This window comes from Eublepharis macularius, chromosome 1, assembly GCF_028583425.1.
Source record: "Eublepharis macularius isolate TG4126 chromosome 1, MPM_Emac_v1.0, whole genome shotgun sequence".
Taxonomy (NCBI): domain Eukaryota; kingdom Metazoa; phylum Chordata; class Lepidosauria; order Squamata; family Eublepharidae; genus Eublepharis; species Eublepharis macularius.
The window spans coordinates 134,941,699-134,957,935 of NC_072790.1; the positions used below are offsets into that span (position 1 = coordinate 134,941,699).

Genomic DNA, 16,237 nt, shown 5'->3' on the forward strand with positions numbered 1-16,237 from the left:
AATGGAATCTCCCCAGACCCAAAGTGCAGCAAGAGGACCAACTTCACACCAGAGAATCACATCCATTCCACCAAAACCAAACCGAAGCAAGGGACACTCTTGCAACTTAGCTGAACAGAGCCAGTATTATTCTCAGGAGCCAGGCACTGGATTCAGCCAGTAAGGAACACCACATAACAGAACCAAGCAGTATCCAGCCATAAGCACATGACAATGGCAAGTAAGTACAGTTGCATAAGATGAATTCTACCCACATGGCCTCAGGCTGAAACTGCAAATGAGGTACTTGAGAAACCCAAGTAATCCTCTCTCTGCAGCAGCCTTCATCATTGACCCCCTCCATCCCATCAATGAGGAAAGTTAACATTAGAACAACACATTGCATACATTATATTTCACAACAGCGTTCTGTAGTTTCATTTGGGTGTTGCTGTGGATTTCCCTCTGTGACACATGGTGTGTCGTTTTACTTTCCCAAACACTGACCCTTCCCATCCCAGTGGCAACAGAATAACATTTCTGTAGTTAATGGTAAGAAATAGAATGGTTCTAGTGCTGTTGGAAGTCGATATAAGAAAGGGGAGGGGGGGGTGGGGACATATAACAACTATTTAAGGGAACGAAAAAATTGGAATGTATTAATGTATATATATGCTGACCTACCCAATAAAAATTGTCATAATAATAAAAAAAGAATAACATTTCTGGTGCCTCTTTTCTCAATTATCTGCAGAAATTTGTGCTAAAACGGGCTGCTAGTTTTGCAGTGGGGGTGGGTGGGGGCGGGGGCAAATTGCAGTATGCATTTCTTGTGCCAACTGAATCAACTGTCCTTCTCCTGCCAGTTTTCTACTTAACTTTTAAGTCTTGGGGAAAGCATTTTTCCCACCTCACAGACTCCCAGAGGATGCAGGCCACCAGGTAGGCTCACCTCATTCACTCTGGAAGTCCAAAGTTAGGAAATTGAAGAGCAGCATGTTGAGTTTCAGGAAGACCAACTGTTCAACTCTCCAGGGGAGCAGGCGAGTCTGATACAAGCTGACAACATTGCCTGCATGGGAAAAGATGCACTCACTCTCCACACTTGTGGGAGGGTGTGAGAGGAGTTTCTGAGCCTCGAGGAAGAGGTCCAGCCAGACCACCTCTTTCTTGGCCCAGTAGCTCAGTGGATTGGTGGAAAGCAACTCACAGTGCTCTGCAAGGTAGTCCCTGACTATTGCCTCCACAGAATCCTACCTCATGCGCCTCATGTTCCCAGAGGGGCCAAGCACACTCTGGAGTATCTCCATCTCCATGAACATCCCAGCCTGGCCATGGGAGGAGCCTGTTGAGAAGGAGTGAGGGGAACAACAGAAGAGCTGGGCCCCTCCCCCAGTCCTCCTGCTGGCAGCAAGCCTATCTTGGCCTGCCTACATCACATATCTTGTGCTGGTGATGTTCCCAGCCCACTCAGCAAAGATGCCCTTGATGCTCAGGTTGCCAACATCTACGACTACTTCTCAGAGAGAGGCTGCAGCCAGGATGTGATGCTCTGTTGTAGCCTTCTCACAAGCACAAGCACTCTTGGAACAAGGTCTGCATGCCCCGCATCTGTGTCCAAGAAGGAAGCCTTAGCACTCTGAAGCATATGCACCAGAAGAATGACCAGACCCAGGGTCACCATATCAGACAAGACCATGGCACGGAGTTCCTTGAAGGGCCTCAGAACCTCCACTATTTGGAAGATGATGAGCCAATCCTCTGGGATGAACTTACCCTCCCCAATCCAAGTGTCACTCTCCAAGAGCCACAACATGAGGGTGGCCTGCTGCTCCACCAAATGCTCAAGCATGTCATGGGAAACTAGGGAAAGCCTAGTTAAATGCCACTAGTGGGCGGCTTTTTTGTCTATAGAATTTGAGTAGAACACAAACACAACTGAATCCTTCTTAATTCCTACACAAGCCTGTTAAAGAGAGAAAACTCTGTTGGTTCCTAAAAGCTAATACAGTTTTGTTTTACAAGACCTACAACTAGCCTATCTTAAAAACACTTTCTGAAAGTTTATACAACCCTCTCTGAATACCCAAAATACACTCAAACACCACTAGGTAAAAGTGAACCAAGCAGCACCCCTATAACACCCCCCCCCCTCCGGAAGAAGAATAATCAACCAACAAAAATCTACAGTGAGCACACCAAGCTAAACTTCTATGCCAACAGAGTACAGAAACACCACCAAACTTCAATAAAGAGCAGCCCTAACAACATGGGAAAACACAGACACCCCCCACATGAAGAACAAGTGAATCTAATAAGCAGAAAAAAACTATAAAACAGCAAACAAAGCACCTCAACAACACAAGTAAAAGCAAGCCCCACCAAACCAAACCAAAGTGCACCCCCCCACAGCAATCCCCACAGCTTTTAAAGAGCATACTGAAAAAAAACTTTTTCCTTTTCCTTTCCCTTTACCCCTATCCCTACCAGACACCAGTACAACACTCTTCCCCCAAAAACAGAAAAAAACGCAGTGAGTCTATGAATCTCAAGGAAGTGGAAGTCCTTCAAGTGCAGAAGTCCTCCAGGTGCAGGTCTCAGCAGGCAGCAGCAGTAATCCATTGGGCAGCAGGATCCAGTCCACATCAAGTCCAAAGCAGGCCAGGACCAGGCCAGACCACAAAGAGAGGGTCCACAGCGAGCAGCAGGCAGGCAGTTTCTCAGATCTCTCTAGGCAGCCAGAGCACACACACTACACAAAATGGAGGCTGATCTGAGGCAAGGCTGCCTATTTAACTCCTTGTGGAAAAGTTTTAAAAAGGCACTCTCCTTCAATAGAATCTCATTGGCCAGAGAAGGTGCGCTCCTGCAAGTATTGAATCATAGAATCATAGAGTTGGAAGGGGCCATACAGACCATCGACCCCCTGCCCAGTGCAGGATCAGCCTAAAGCATCCCTGACAAGTATTCATCCATCCTCTTCTTGAAAACTGCCAGTGAGGGGGAGCTCACCACCTCCCTAGGCAGCTGATTCCACTTTTGAACTACTCTGACTGTGAAAAAGTTCTTCCTAATATCCTTTGTGCATGTAATTTAAGCCCATTGTTTCGGGTCCTACCCTCTGCTGCCAACTGGAACAACTCCCTGCCCTCCTCCAAATGATAAAGAGAGCAATCATAACAAACAGCAGAGCAACAAAATTTTAGAGTTTCTGTGAGCCTGAAATGTGTTGTGATAAGAAGAGAGATCTATTGTGTTTTAAAAACTGGTTAAAAACTTACTTGATGAAGGGAGGTGGTACATGAGTTAATACTTTAGATGCATATAAATATTTTCTGAGGTGGAAGGTTGAGGAAAACTGACTATTATTAAAAAGTTGATGGTAAGGAGCCAAAAAATTGATTAATCGCAATTGTAGATAAAATTACTTATTTTGTATATAAATCTTGGCTGACATAGAATTTGGCAAGCCAAAAATAGATTTGTATTTCTATATATATGCATTTTTTTCTAATAAAGGATAACAATAATGGAGGTATGTTGTTTGTTGTTGTTATGGACTCCCAATGCTTTGGTAGATGCAAAAGGACTGGGCTGAGCTCTCTGTCTTTTTGCAAACATTTATAATTCCATCCCAGCCAAGATATTTGCTTAGAATTTCTTGACTATAGAATTGATAACTGTCTGCAAGCCTGGCACACCAGCTTCCTTTGCAGTTTCTAAGGGCATGAGACATGAGAAGCCTTGACAACACAGCTCCTTATTTGGTCTCTCTTTTTTGTTTATATATCACAGGAACATGACCAGAGGAAAGGCTTCCATCGGTCTGTGGAAAACTTATTTCTGTCTTTTACTACACATATAAAAAGTAAGTGGTCTTAAAGATTTCTAATGTTGCTATGAGAGCAATCCTAAATGGGTCTACTCAGATTTCTACTCAGGTTTCTTTAATGGGGCTTTCTCCTAGGAAAGTGTTCTTATGACTGCACTATATCTGTATCAAAGCTTGTCACCAGGCAGTGTTAAAGATGGGTCACACCCTTGGAGCAGAATGGAATGCTTCAACTTCCTTCTTCTGGTTTCACCACCTCATTGCTGACACATGGCCAAAGTAAAGGACCTGAAACTTGATATTTTAGAGAAAAATTTAGATTCAGTCTGCCTTCACTTTTCTTCTGAGGTGTGTACCTGCTTTGACTCCAGTGTGGTTCCCCACCACCACCCTTCAGGCATCAGCTGCATTTTAGTTTTTCAAAATGTATTGTCTGGGATCTGAGGTTCAGCCCCCAGACTTACTAGGAGAAGGGGACGGGAGGCAGTTGGGGGACAGCCACCCCAATGGGCACCCAGGATCAGAGCAGACCAACAACAGAAAGGGGAAGGAGGCATCCATGCCACGGGAGGGCAAAGAAGCACCCAAGCCTCAGAGAGTCAGGCGAGGCAGTTGTAAACCAGCTAGCCCCACCCTCTGGTGGGAAGGCAGGGGGCTGGGCAGGGAGAGTGAGGACCCCCAGGAGGGCAGTAGACCTGAGGGAGGAGGCACAGGAAGCAAAGGCAGTCAGCTAGCAGCCTTACCAGACAGGGAGAAGAGGCAGCCAAAACAACACAGAGCCACACCTGAGCCTGCAGGCCAGCTAGAAGACAGTAGCCTGGAGCAAAACAATCCCAGGTGAAGCCACCTGAGGCAATCTGCAGGAAAAGCTTGGCAGCCAGCCAAGGAGGCACAGGTGTACCTGCCCCAATCAGCCAGCAGAGCAAGCCCAGGTGCAACTGCCTGAGTCGGCCAGGGCCATGGACAGAGTGCAGGAGGGGTGGGTTGTGTAGGAGCGTGGTGGAGTTTGGAGAGAGAGGGAGGGAGGGGGACAGAAAGAAAGAAAGAAAAGCTGGAAGAAGTAGGAGAGAGATGAAGATCAGGAGGAAGAGCAAGCCCAGAGGAGATGAGGAGGGCAGAGGCTTTGAAAGGCGAGGAGAAAGGGGAGGCAGCCAGGACTCTGTCAGGTTGAGCAGGCCTGCGAGTGGACTGAGAGGGAGAGAGGGTGATGTATACCCCCCCTCCTTCCACAGAGCAAGAACCTGCACTGTCCCTGACAGTGTCAGGCTATGGATGACAGGATATGGTAGACAGGTCCCTGTACCATGGCAACAAGAAGTCCAAGCTCCTGGTTAAATGGTTTTATTCAAAAATACAATCATTTCCATATATATGTCCATAGAATTACTCAGAGGCAAGAAAGCATCTAAGCAGCACATGTTTTCTTGATAAGAATAGAGACTTGAGGAAAGTACAACTCTAAATACCCACTCATTTCCCCCCTCCCAGCTAGACCACAGGTTTGCGCAGGAAAGGGTTTGGGAATGCATGAAAGTAAGCTGTAACATTTCAGACAGTACAAGGTCACTTCTGTGAGCTTCAACGAAATGAAATAACACAGCTGGATTCTCAGGCTGTTAGAGAAACGGAAGTGTTGGTTAGAGCATTTGCAAAATGAAAACAAGGTACAGCATTAGCAGTGGTTCAACACATAGAACAATGGCATGGAGGTAGGGGTACAGACATGACAGACGGCTTCCCAGAATCAAGGTCAGGTGTGCTGGCCACTGCCGGCGCCAGGGTTTCTGGTGCCTGTGGCCAGCCCAACATGCACGCGCATGCAGTGTGTGAGCATGCCCCGGACTGCGCGATCACGTCATCACGTTATGATGTCATCACACGGCAAAACCGGGCCCATTGGCTGGTGGGTGGCTGAGGCAGCGTGTGGAGGCTGCCTGCTTTCCGCACGCCACCCCGGCCACTTGCCGTGCCTGCCCCGCAGCTGCTGCACCCGGCCAGAGCGTGTGGCAGCGGCGGTGGCAGTGGTGCAGGGCTGGCCAGCTTGAAGCAGCTGTGGGGCAGGCATGCCAGCTCCATGGCGTGTGCCTCCACCCCGGCAGCCCCTCCAGCACCCCCTTCCGGTGCCCACAGCGGCCACCTCACCACCTCAATGGTGGCGCTGGCCCTGGTGCTGGCACCCAGCATAGTAGCGCTCATGGCAGAAGCTGACAGGTATGTTGCCAGTAAAATGGTCCAGTTCTTCTCTACCTTATGCAGGGATGCCTTCCTTCTAGCTGGGCATGTCCATTGTCTGAGTGTCCTAGCCAGTTCCCACAGTCCATGTGGAAACGACCTGTGCCTGTGTCAGCTGGCACCTGGGTCATCACCAGCCCCTCTGGCATGGGCTAGCTGGGCTTCTTTGAAGGTCGGGATTTTAAATGTTCAAAGTGAGGTAGTGTGCTATGTAGCATGACCAGTATAGTCTCTACTCCACCCTTCACTTGATAGACAGGCGTTAAGTGACTTTGAAAAGCAGTAATTCCAGCTGAGGCTTGAAGTAAACGGAGAAAATAGTAACTTTCATTAACTTTTTTTGATAAAATAGGGCTGTTTAGTAAAGAGGTTTAGAACAATATACAAGTATAACACAGAGAATTAGCTGGGCTAAGTTACAGTGTTTCAGTTAACAAAGTAGAAGAGCAGAGAGCAGTTTTCAACCAAACTTTGATCCCTGAGGCAAACTTTTGCTCTTCTCCCAACCTTAAGAATTTCACTATGTAAGTGTGAGCTCCTTCTGGAAATTCTAATAACTTAACCTTCTACCCCTGAAAACCAAACTATAAGAAAGCATAGTGTTTACCGAAATGCACTTGCTTTATCCCAAAAGCCAGGCTCTGAGATGTACAGAGTTGCCTGATAAAGGATTTTTTCCTGTCTCCTCTTCTGGAGGCACAAAAACTATCTAAAAACATTCACTACCTGCTTGCTATCAAAGTTGTCTCTGAGACATACAAGTCTTCTGAGGCAGGATCTCTCTAACCTAGCACTCTGGAGGCACAAACCCTATCTGACAAGCTGACAGAATTAGAGATTTTTCTCTAGCACTCACTCTGCCCTCTAGCTCCTTCAGCCATCCCTGGGCCCTGATTGGCTGTTACTTGCTCTGTGCACTCATCATATAGGAATACAGGGGACTGCTGCCTGACAGAAAGGGGCAGGGCCTTTGTCCATCAGTCACAGGTTTCTAATATCTGTTTGTTCCCATTGCCCACTGCTGGCTTCCATCTCCCTCCCTACTCCTGCAATGATGAAAAACATTACAGAAAATGCGCAGGATTTGCTCTTCCAACCTCTCCCCCAAGCCATCTTGGCTGCTTTAATTTGGGCAACTAGCCCTCCTTCCATGTCTTTTCTGCAGCAGCAGGATGGCTGTGCCTGTTGAAGATGGATTGCTTGCAGGGAGTTGGGAGTGGGGACTGCTAATGCTGTCACCAATATTGAGGAGTGTGGCTAATGGAATGGTTGTGACCCTGGGCTTCTATTTATAAGGCATGTTTAAGGTATCTTCAGAGGCTTCTTAATAAGTAGTAGGAGTTGTACCAAGTTTTTTAGAAGTTATTGAGGAAGTAACATGGATTGGGGGTGGATCCAAGGCAGAAGGCTAGAAATGATGTTTGATGCATAAGCAGTGATGCTTGCTTTGGTGAACCCATAATGAATGAAGGGGAGATATATGTGTTCCTCAGAGATGTATGTGCCAAGAGACACAACTGACTGTGGCTTTCTCTCTTGGGTGTAGTTCATGCTTCTAGATATCCTCTTTTCCATAATTTATTGTGCTCACTGAAACTTATTCTAAACCCAGCTCCTCTATATATCTTTCCAGGAAGAACCATTTGAGGGCCAATCTAGAGACTACAGCATGCACACATCTGACCTATGCACACCACCACCATTTTAAAGAGATCTAAAAATGCTGTGAGGACTTGATCCTGATTGGACATGCAGCATGGTGGGCTGAGGCACTCGTCTTCCCTGCCTTTTCAAGTTCTGAAACAGCTGCGGGGAGGGGGGGGTGCAGCTTTTTTGCCACTTGAAAAGGCATAGGGAGAGCAGAAACAAAAGCACCTTCGCCTCTTGCATTGTGGGCTGTTGGGGCCTTTGGGGCATTTTTAGATTTCTTTAAAATGGTGATGGCATCCATAAGTCAGACCTGTGGATGCCATCATATCTAGTTTGGCCCTGACAATAGTCATTTGAACATATTCTCCCGATGAAGGTAATGGAATGTTTCAGGAACTGCAAGTTTCACTAAATAACTGTACTTACTGGCTCTGACTCTTTTCAGGGTTTTGGTATGGCCTTCAGCCTTTTGAGTTTGTTCATCTCAGCAAGCACTCCTATGTATGTGGCAAACATGCATGCCTTATTATGTGTATATCAGCAGTTGGTTAATTCTCTAACATTAACTTAAACACATAGATAAATGTAAATATGTGACTAGCCACACTGTGATCTTTATATTTTAGACACATTGTAGGAAATACTTAACTGAAATTGCAGTTGAAATTCAGATTGTGTGTTATGTGCTGTTTTGTTGCTTCCTACTTCTGGGGACCCTATATATAAATTAATGGCCTTCAAATTATCCTTGCTCAGGTCTTGCAAACTAAAGGCTGTGGCTTCCTTTATTGAGTCAAGCCATCTCATTTTGGGTCTTCCTCTTTTTCTATTGCCTTCAACTTTTCCTATTATTATTGAATTTTCCAGAAAGTCTTGTCTTCTCATGATGTGACCAAAATACGATAGCTTCAGTTTCGTCATTATTGCTTCTAGGGAGAATTCAGACTTGATGTGATCTAGAACCCTCTTATTTGACTTTTTGACCATCCATGGCATCTATAAAACTTTCCTCCAGCACCACACTTAAAATGAATCAGTTTTCTTCCTGTCAGCTTTCTTCATTGTCCAACTTTCACATCCATACATAGTAATGGAGAATACCGTAGTTTGGATTATTTTGATCTTGGTCACCAGAGAGACATCCTTATCTTTAAGGATTTTTTTCTAGTTCCCTCACAGCTGCTCTTCCAAGTCTCAGTCTTCTTCTGATTTCTTAGTTGCACTCTCCTTTTTGTTTGATGATTGAGCCAAGGAAGAGAAAATCTTGAACAATTTCAGTTTCCTCATTGTTCACTATAAAATCGTGTAATTCCTCAGTAGTCATTACTTTTGTCTTCTTGATATTAAACTGTAACCCTGCTTTGGCACTCCTTTAACCTTCATCAGTAGTCATTTCAAAACTTCACTATTTTATTCCAGTAATGTAGTATCATCGGCGTATTTTAAATTGTTAATGTTCCTTCCACCAGTTTTCACTCCATCTTCATCTAAATCTAATCCAGTTTTCCTTATATGTTCTGAACAGAGAGATAGTATACATCCTTTTCTGACAACCATTAGGAACCATTTTGTTTCTCCATATTCTGTCCTAACAGTAGCCTCTTGTCCAGAGTACAGGTTACATATAAACACAACCAGATGTTGTAGCATATCCACATCTGTAGCTTTTCATGATCCACACAGTTGAAAGCTTTGCTATAATCTGTAAAACAAACTAAATTCAGATCAGCAGAATGTAAATATATCAAGATGGATCCTACCACTCTCCTGAACAAAGTGTGTCACTTTCCTCTAACTTAAGAAGCTCTTCTGTCTTCTTCCAGTGGAAATGCTGCTTGAAGGATGGTTAGATCAAATGGAACAATTTCTCTCTCAGGCGTATCAAAACCTCAGCATAAATTTAAAAGTATTGCATATATATGTTTGTTCACTTTCTCTTCTTTTCTAGATATCTCAAAGTCCCAGAATGACATGACAGTTGACAAATATCTTCTAACAGCAGATTATGGGCAGGAGATGGAACTAAGGAAGGAAAGGAGGAGTCAGTCTGATACTGCCATTGATATTGCAACCAGGGTATTTGCACATATTTTAAAGGGCAAAGTGAATGTATCCAGTGAACTTAGCATTCTGTGCTGAAAGCAATACTAGATTCTGCAAGCAGAAAACACAACAGATCTTGAGAACGGAATAAATTACTGAAACTCCTAGTATGCTCAAAGTATAATATGTTCTTAGTTTAACTAATATGTTTTGTATGACTGGGAATTCTGTTATGTAGATTTTTTCCTGCTAAGAGAAGGAGTGTTGATAGGAAGTCACAGTGTGCATACAAGAATTCCCTGCACATGTGGAATGCCCTGTTATCTTTAACAGAACGAGTACACGTAGGTCACTGCCTTCCAGCATTGTGATCAGAGCCATCTTTTGGAGTGGAAGTTTTCATATATGAGTGGAGTTCTTGCACCTGCTGAATATTGTTGGGTTGGGTCCACTGTCTTAATGAAATAAACACGCAAATGGAGGAAAATTTATTTACAGGTAAAACTTGCCCCAAGTCTTCAGCGACTTATAAGTGGAGCACAAGATGGCAATGGAATTGCTCCTGAGAGGAATTGTCTTCAAAAGGTTGTTTCATCCAGTCCCCTAAGTAGCATATTTTCTGCAGGCATAAAACGAGTAAGTGCTGATCCTGTTTTCATCCTATGTTTCCATCCCTGAGCAGAGGGAAAGATTCTTAAATATATTCCTGAAATAGATTACTGAACATAAATATTCACTCATGCTACTTATGGTCAAACCGTGGAAAATTCCCTCCACCAAGAATATACTCCGTTTCACAAAACACCATAGACTGACCTTTCTACAGTTCCTGTCAAAAGGTGGAAACTATTAACCGATGGAAGCAAAAGTGCTAAAAACATGCTCAGTCTTATGAAGTTAAGATATCTGTGGTGTTTCAAGGCTGTAAGACTATACATCACACAGGAGTGTAGTCTAAAGAAGGATAAATGAATAGTGGCTTTGACATTGGATCTATTCTTGTCTTTTTACAGGGCAGTTTGTATAGCCTAAACAGCACATGCAGTGAAGCTGGCAATTTTGAGGAAGCTGATGTCAGTGGTGAAATAGAATTTGCCATCAGATATAATTTCAAATCTAGCATGTTAGAAATATTCATCAAGGCCTGCAAGAATTTGGCTTATGGAGAAGAGAGGAAGAAAAAGTGCAATCCGTAAGTTTATTTTGTTTTGTGCATGGAAACAAAGGCAGCTATTTCTTTAGTCTACAGGGACTAATGTGTGTCACAAATCAATTTAAATCATCATTAACTACCAGCTAGATGGGGATATACTTGCAGAAATTTATTTTGCTGCAAACATTTACTGGCCAGAAGGGGGCAAAAGACTGAGTTGTTTAGGAAGAAACCAAGTTAATAGATGGTACTTCCTTAGAAAGATTTTTAAAGCAGTCTTTTTAAGGATAATTGAAGCATGAAGAGATTTGTATTCTGATCCTATTTGTTTTATTTGGAAGTAATTCCCACTGTGTTCATAGGAGTTTATTCCAAGTTCATAAAGGTTTATCCCCAAGTAAATGTACATAAGATCCAACCTTAATTTCAAAATATTAATAATAAATTCAATTGACATTAACTATTATTAACTTAGTAATAGGGGTGTGCACCAAAGCAATTTTTTTGTTTAATTCAGATTTTGATATCAGGAATACCATAAATATTTGGTATCCCTGATATCTGAGTCAGATTCTCTAAACCAGTTTGGTAAAATTAGAGAATCCCAAATATATCCGGCCATTATTCCCTATGTTCCTCACAAGCAGAACAGCAAGCAACTCTTAACAGCAAAACTAAAACACCTTTGCCAAAAGAAAAGCCATTATTAAACTTTATCTAAGAAAAACCTTGCTCCTTCCTCCTTTGTCAACCCCCCCCCCCCCGCTCCAAACAGGGAAAAACCCCAATGAGTCTTAGTACTCTCAAACCAGATGATGTCAGATCAGGTGGACCTCCTCAGAAGGCAGCTCCTCAGGTCTTCCTTCAGTCAGGCAGGCAGGCAGGCAGGCAGGCAGGCAGGCAGGCAGCAGCAGTAAGATCCTGGCAGCAGCAGTAAGGTAAATCCAGTAGTGGTATCCCAAATGCCTTTCTCACTGAGACCCAAGATGGATTACACAGTGCAATCCAATAAAATCAACAGCTAGGACATTCAGTGAACAAACATAATAGGGTGTGGAATGTAGAAAATTGAAAAACATCATAAATTTGAACATGGAGATGAAACATTGTTGAAACAAAGCATAAATAATTAAATATCATGTGTGGTAGACATTCAAGGAAACGAGGAAATATTGGATAGAAATACATGAACAAGTTCAAAAGATATTAAAGTTTCACTTTGCATTGAATCCTAGAAATATGTTATTAAATATCTTACCAAGTAATATCATAAAAATAAACAGTGAACTATTTAAATATATGGTGACAGAAGCAAAAGTAGTATATGCAGCAAAATAGAAGGCAGAATTCTGTGTAGATTTGACAGAATGGATGAATAAGTTATATGAATGTGCATCAATGGCAAAATTAACATCTTATATACATAATAGGCCAATCCTAGAATTTCAGGAAAAATGGAAAGCTTTTTTGATTATGTAGCTGAAAATTAAGAATAACTAAGAAGAACAATTATCAGAAAATAGCTATCAAATCTGTAATGTAAAATGTTGAATATAGATTGTTGAATTTAAATGAATACAAGCAAGTATCATATTTCACAGAAAGTGTTTTGGGGGGGAAATGATGAAGGGGATGGTGGGAGAAATAGTCTGTGGTTGATATATTCTGTTATATATAACTTTTTCTGATTTACACAACTATGTTATATAATCCCTTCTTTTCTGTATCTCTTTTATTATTATTGTTTTTCAAAATAAAAATATTTTTTTAAAAATCAGGGAAAAGAGTACATGGAAAGAAAACAACAACAGTCTAGCTATCTTTCTAGTTCTGATATACTCCACCTTGTTTCTTTGTCCCCTTCTCTTTCTCTCTCTCTGACCCCTTGCATATGTGCAGGATAGTATGAACTATCTCCAATATATTGATTAGCCAATAGTCAATCTTAGGGTTACCTCATGAAGAATAAAACCTCCCCCATTTTGGTGGGAAGAGTCTACACCTAATTGGTTTTATGCTAAACTTGTCAATCAGCTTACAGAAACTTCACCTTAACCCTTTCATGACTGAAGGGATGACACTCGCAAAACCCAACAATCCCTCATTAAGAAAGATTAATTTCATTTCATTCTAACTCAACAAGATATTCCCAAAATTTTAGGGCATTTCTGAGGAGCAAGTGAGGAGGGGAATGTTAGACTTACTAATGATTGTCACTTAAATGTAAGTATATCTGGATATGTGAAGAAGGGACCTCTGACTCTTGAAAGATCATATCCTGAAAATCTTGTTGGTCTCTAAGGTGCCACTGGACTCAAACCCTGCTATGGCTGGATAGGCACTCTTAAGCTCGAGTTCTGTTCTTTGGATCACACAGCTTCTGGAGGGGGTGAGGATTTTAAAGAAATCACATGATTCTGACATTAGTACTGGTGGGGAAGTATCATTACTTACACTCCCCCAACAGAAACCTATGACAGCCACTCACACAACTACATTCCACAGAGTAAGTGTAATGCCAGTGACAGTGGAGGAAATGTTGCATTTTGAATGCTCACAAACTGATATATCTCTAGAAGGTTGAAGGAAAATATGAAACATTTTTGCAATAAATGATAAACTAATAGGGTAGGTAGGTCTAGAAGGCTGGGTGAACAAAAGAAAAGAAATGAAAAACCAATGAATGTTGCATAGATTAATGAGTAACAAACATTTGCTTTAATTCCTTCTTTCCTTCCAACTGCTCTTAACTGCTGTCTCCATCTCTATTTGCAAGGTATATCAAGACATATTTGCTACCTGATAAATCACCTCAAAGTAAACGGAAGACGTCTATCAAAAAGAACACAGTTGATCCAACTTTCCATGAAACATTAAAGGTACATTGCAGCAATAGTCATAATACAGATATCTCCCTCCCCACATTTTCTATTTCTCACAAAGCAAAATTCTCTTTGACATTTTGGGAAACTTCTAGTGAAGTAAGATCTCTTAAAGGCATATTTGGGCCATTTTATGTCTAGGACAGCCAAATCAAAGTAGCTCTTAAGAAACAGCAGACGCAATCAAAATAAGGAGCATCTTAGAACAGCTCCATCAAACCAGACAGTATCCATTTGTGGTGGTCTTGCCCCAAGATCCAATCATTCTGGGACTTAATTTCAAGGAAAATTAAGGAGATTACAGATTATGAACTGCTCATGACTCCAGAATCAATTTTGCTGGATCTTTGGGAAGACCCTGCCATACCAAAGGTGCAGAAAAATTTAATATTTATGTTACTTGCTGCTGCAAAAATGCTTCTAGCAGCACACTGGAAATCAGACAAGCTTCCGAAGCTACAACAGTGGGTTCGGAAAGTATGGGATATTTTTACTATGGAAAAAATAGCGGACCACCTTCATTCTATCTATAAACCACAGTATCAGTCATCATTCTTTACACAATGGTTGCCCTTTTTGAATTACTTACACAATACTAATCAACTGCCTAATGCTGACATCAATACTTTTAGCTTATTAGCTATATTATGAGAATATCTCCTCACTGTTCCCCCTTGCACTGTTTTTGTAGTCTATTACATTGGCTTTGTTATTGTTATTGACCGTTCCAAGGTTTGTTTCTTGTATTATTGTTATGTGTATTTATGAATATTGTAAAATGAAAAATAGTTAAAAAAAAAACAAGACAGTAGGAAGGCAGTGCTACCTCTTCTTTCTGTAAAGAAATGGAATGTAGCTTGAATGATGTTACGGCCATATGTTCCTAGAATGTGTTATCTAAACAATGCAAAGCCTGTCCAGAACAAGCTTATACACATGGGTTGTTTATATTACCAAGGATAGTTTCCATGAGCTCTTTCATTCATTCATGAACTTTTTACAAGAAGAGTGTCTCATGCAGTGTTAATATATGAATCATGCGTAGCTGTTAAGCCAATAGAAGTTAATATCCACTGTATAAGCTTCCTCTTCTTAATGCCAGCATGTCATTCATCACTGTTTACAATGGTCTGTTTAAATATGATGTTTCAGTTGTTACATTAAAAGGCAGTGGAAGATGTCAGTACTGATGGCTATACAGAATTCAGGGAGGTTCATCTTTATTTCATAGACCGGAAACTGTATTTGAAGATCTTGCAAAACTTTCAGAAGTTTTATTTGCTTAACTTCCTGCCCAGTAGATAGTTGGTGGTGAGTATTCATTGAGCCATCACGATGGAGTGACAAGGTCAGAATGGAGCTCAGGGCTCTATTTCATAACCGAGTTATGAAAGGCAGTTTCACCAACTGTAGCTGAAATTACTTGACCCTGCATGACAAGTCACCTGCTGAAATTTCCTCTTCTGCACAACTTGAAAAAGAACAGGTGTCCTCTCTGCCTTTGCATCTGATCACTCTATCTAAACCACCAAAACAGATAATCAGAGGCTTCAGCATTAACCCAATGATATATAGGCAGTGTGCTGTTTTTTGACCAGTGCAGTATCTCAGTATTATGGGAGTCATAACAATCAGAATGCTGCTAGATTAGAAATCATTCCTTGCAGCAACAGTAGCAGGAAGTAATTTTTGTGGCAGGGGTTTTGGGACATCACTGCTGCTTGTTGTGGAAATTTTGTGGGGGACCCCTCCTCCTTTCTCCATCCGTGGGTCCCCGTGATCAGTACCTTGGTTGTGTGTTCTGGGTGCGCCACTTACCAAGGCTTGTGTGTGTGTGTGTGTGCCACCTTAACCTCTACTTGCTTTCCCTATTGCTGATCTGCGTTACTGACGTAGACAAACACCTCTGTACAGACAAGATCTTAACCAGTACCAAAGGTTTATTTTAGAAACGAAGTGTTACATACACAGACATACAAGCATGCAATTAGTAGTATTATAACCTATATTCCTTATAGAAACCTAAGGAGAGTGCTTAACCTTAATAATATAAAACCTTAAGCAAACCTTGTAACAGTTCTATAGTAAAAATCCTTATGCAGTCCTAATGAAAAAATCCTTATAACAACCTATAAGCATGCAATTAAAATAGTTCTATAATGCAAATCCTTATACCTAAAAATAAGCAAGCATAAAAACCCTATAGCAAAATCCCAATCCCAAAGGAGATCTCCTGGTTTACCTATTGGAAACCCCTGGACCAAAGACAGGTCGGTGGTTGTTGTGGGTTTTCCGGGCTGTATTGCCGTGGTCTTGGCATTGTCGTTTCTGACGTTTCTCAAGAAACAGACACACATGAGATGAAGCGCCTTAGGAAGTTGCTTTTTAGGCCAGGACTGGTGCTATGCTATGGGTTTGGGTCCAGACTGATCCAAACTTCCAAAATTCTTACCACACTGCTTAGGT

At 42.0% G+C, this 16,237-nt stretch overlaps 1 protein-coding gene across 2 annotated transcripts in view; it reads left to right on the plus strand.

Annotated features, from left to right (window-relative positions):
• Positions 1–16,237, plus strand: part of SYTL3 (synaptotagmin like 3) — a 59,522-nt gene that overhangs the window by 26,012 nt on the left and 17,273 nt on the right. For both annotated transcript variants that reach the window (XM_054983764.1, XM_054983773.1), the window contains exons 6-10: positions 3,775–3,847; positions 9,642–9,769; positions 10,235–10,372; positions 10,750–10,928; positions 13,666–13,768. In XM_054983764.1, the coding sequence (XP_054839739.1) occupies positions 3,775–3,847; positions 9,642–9,769; positions 10,235–10,372; positions 10,750–10,928; positions 13,666–13,768 (621 nt within the window). The remainder of the gene's footprint in view (positions 1–3,774; positions 3,848–9,641; positions 9,770–10,234; positions 10,373–10,749; positions 10,929–13,665; positions 13,769–16,237) is intronic.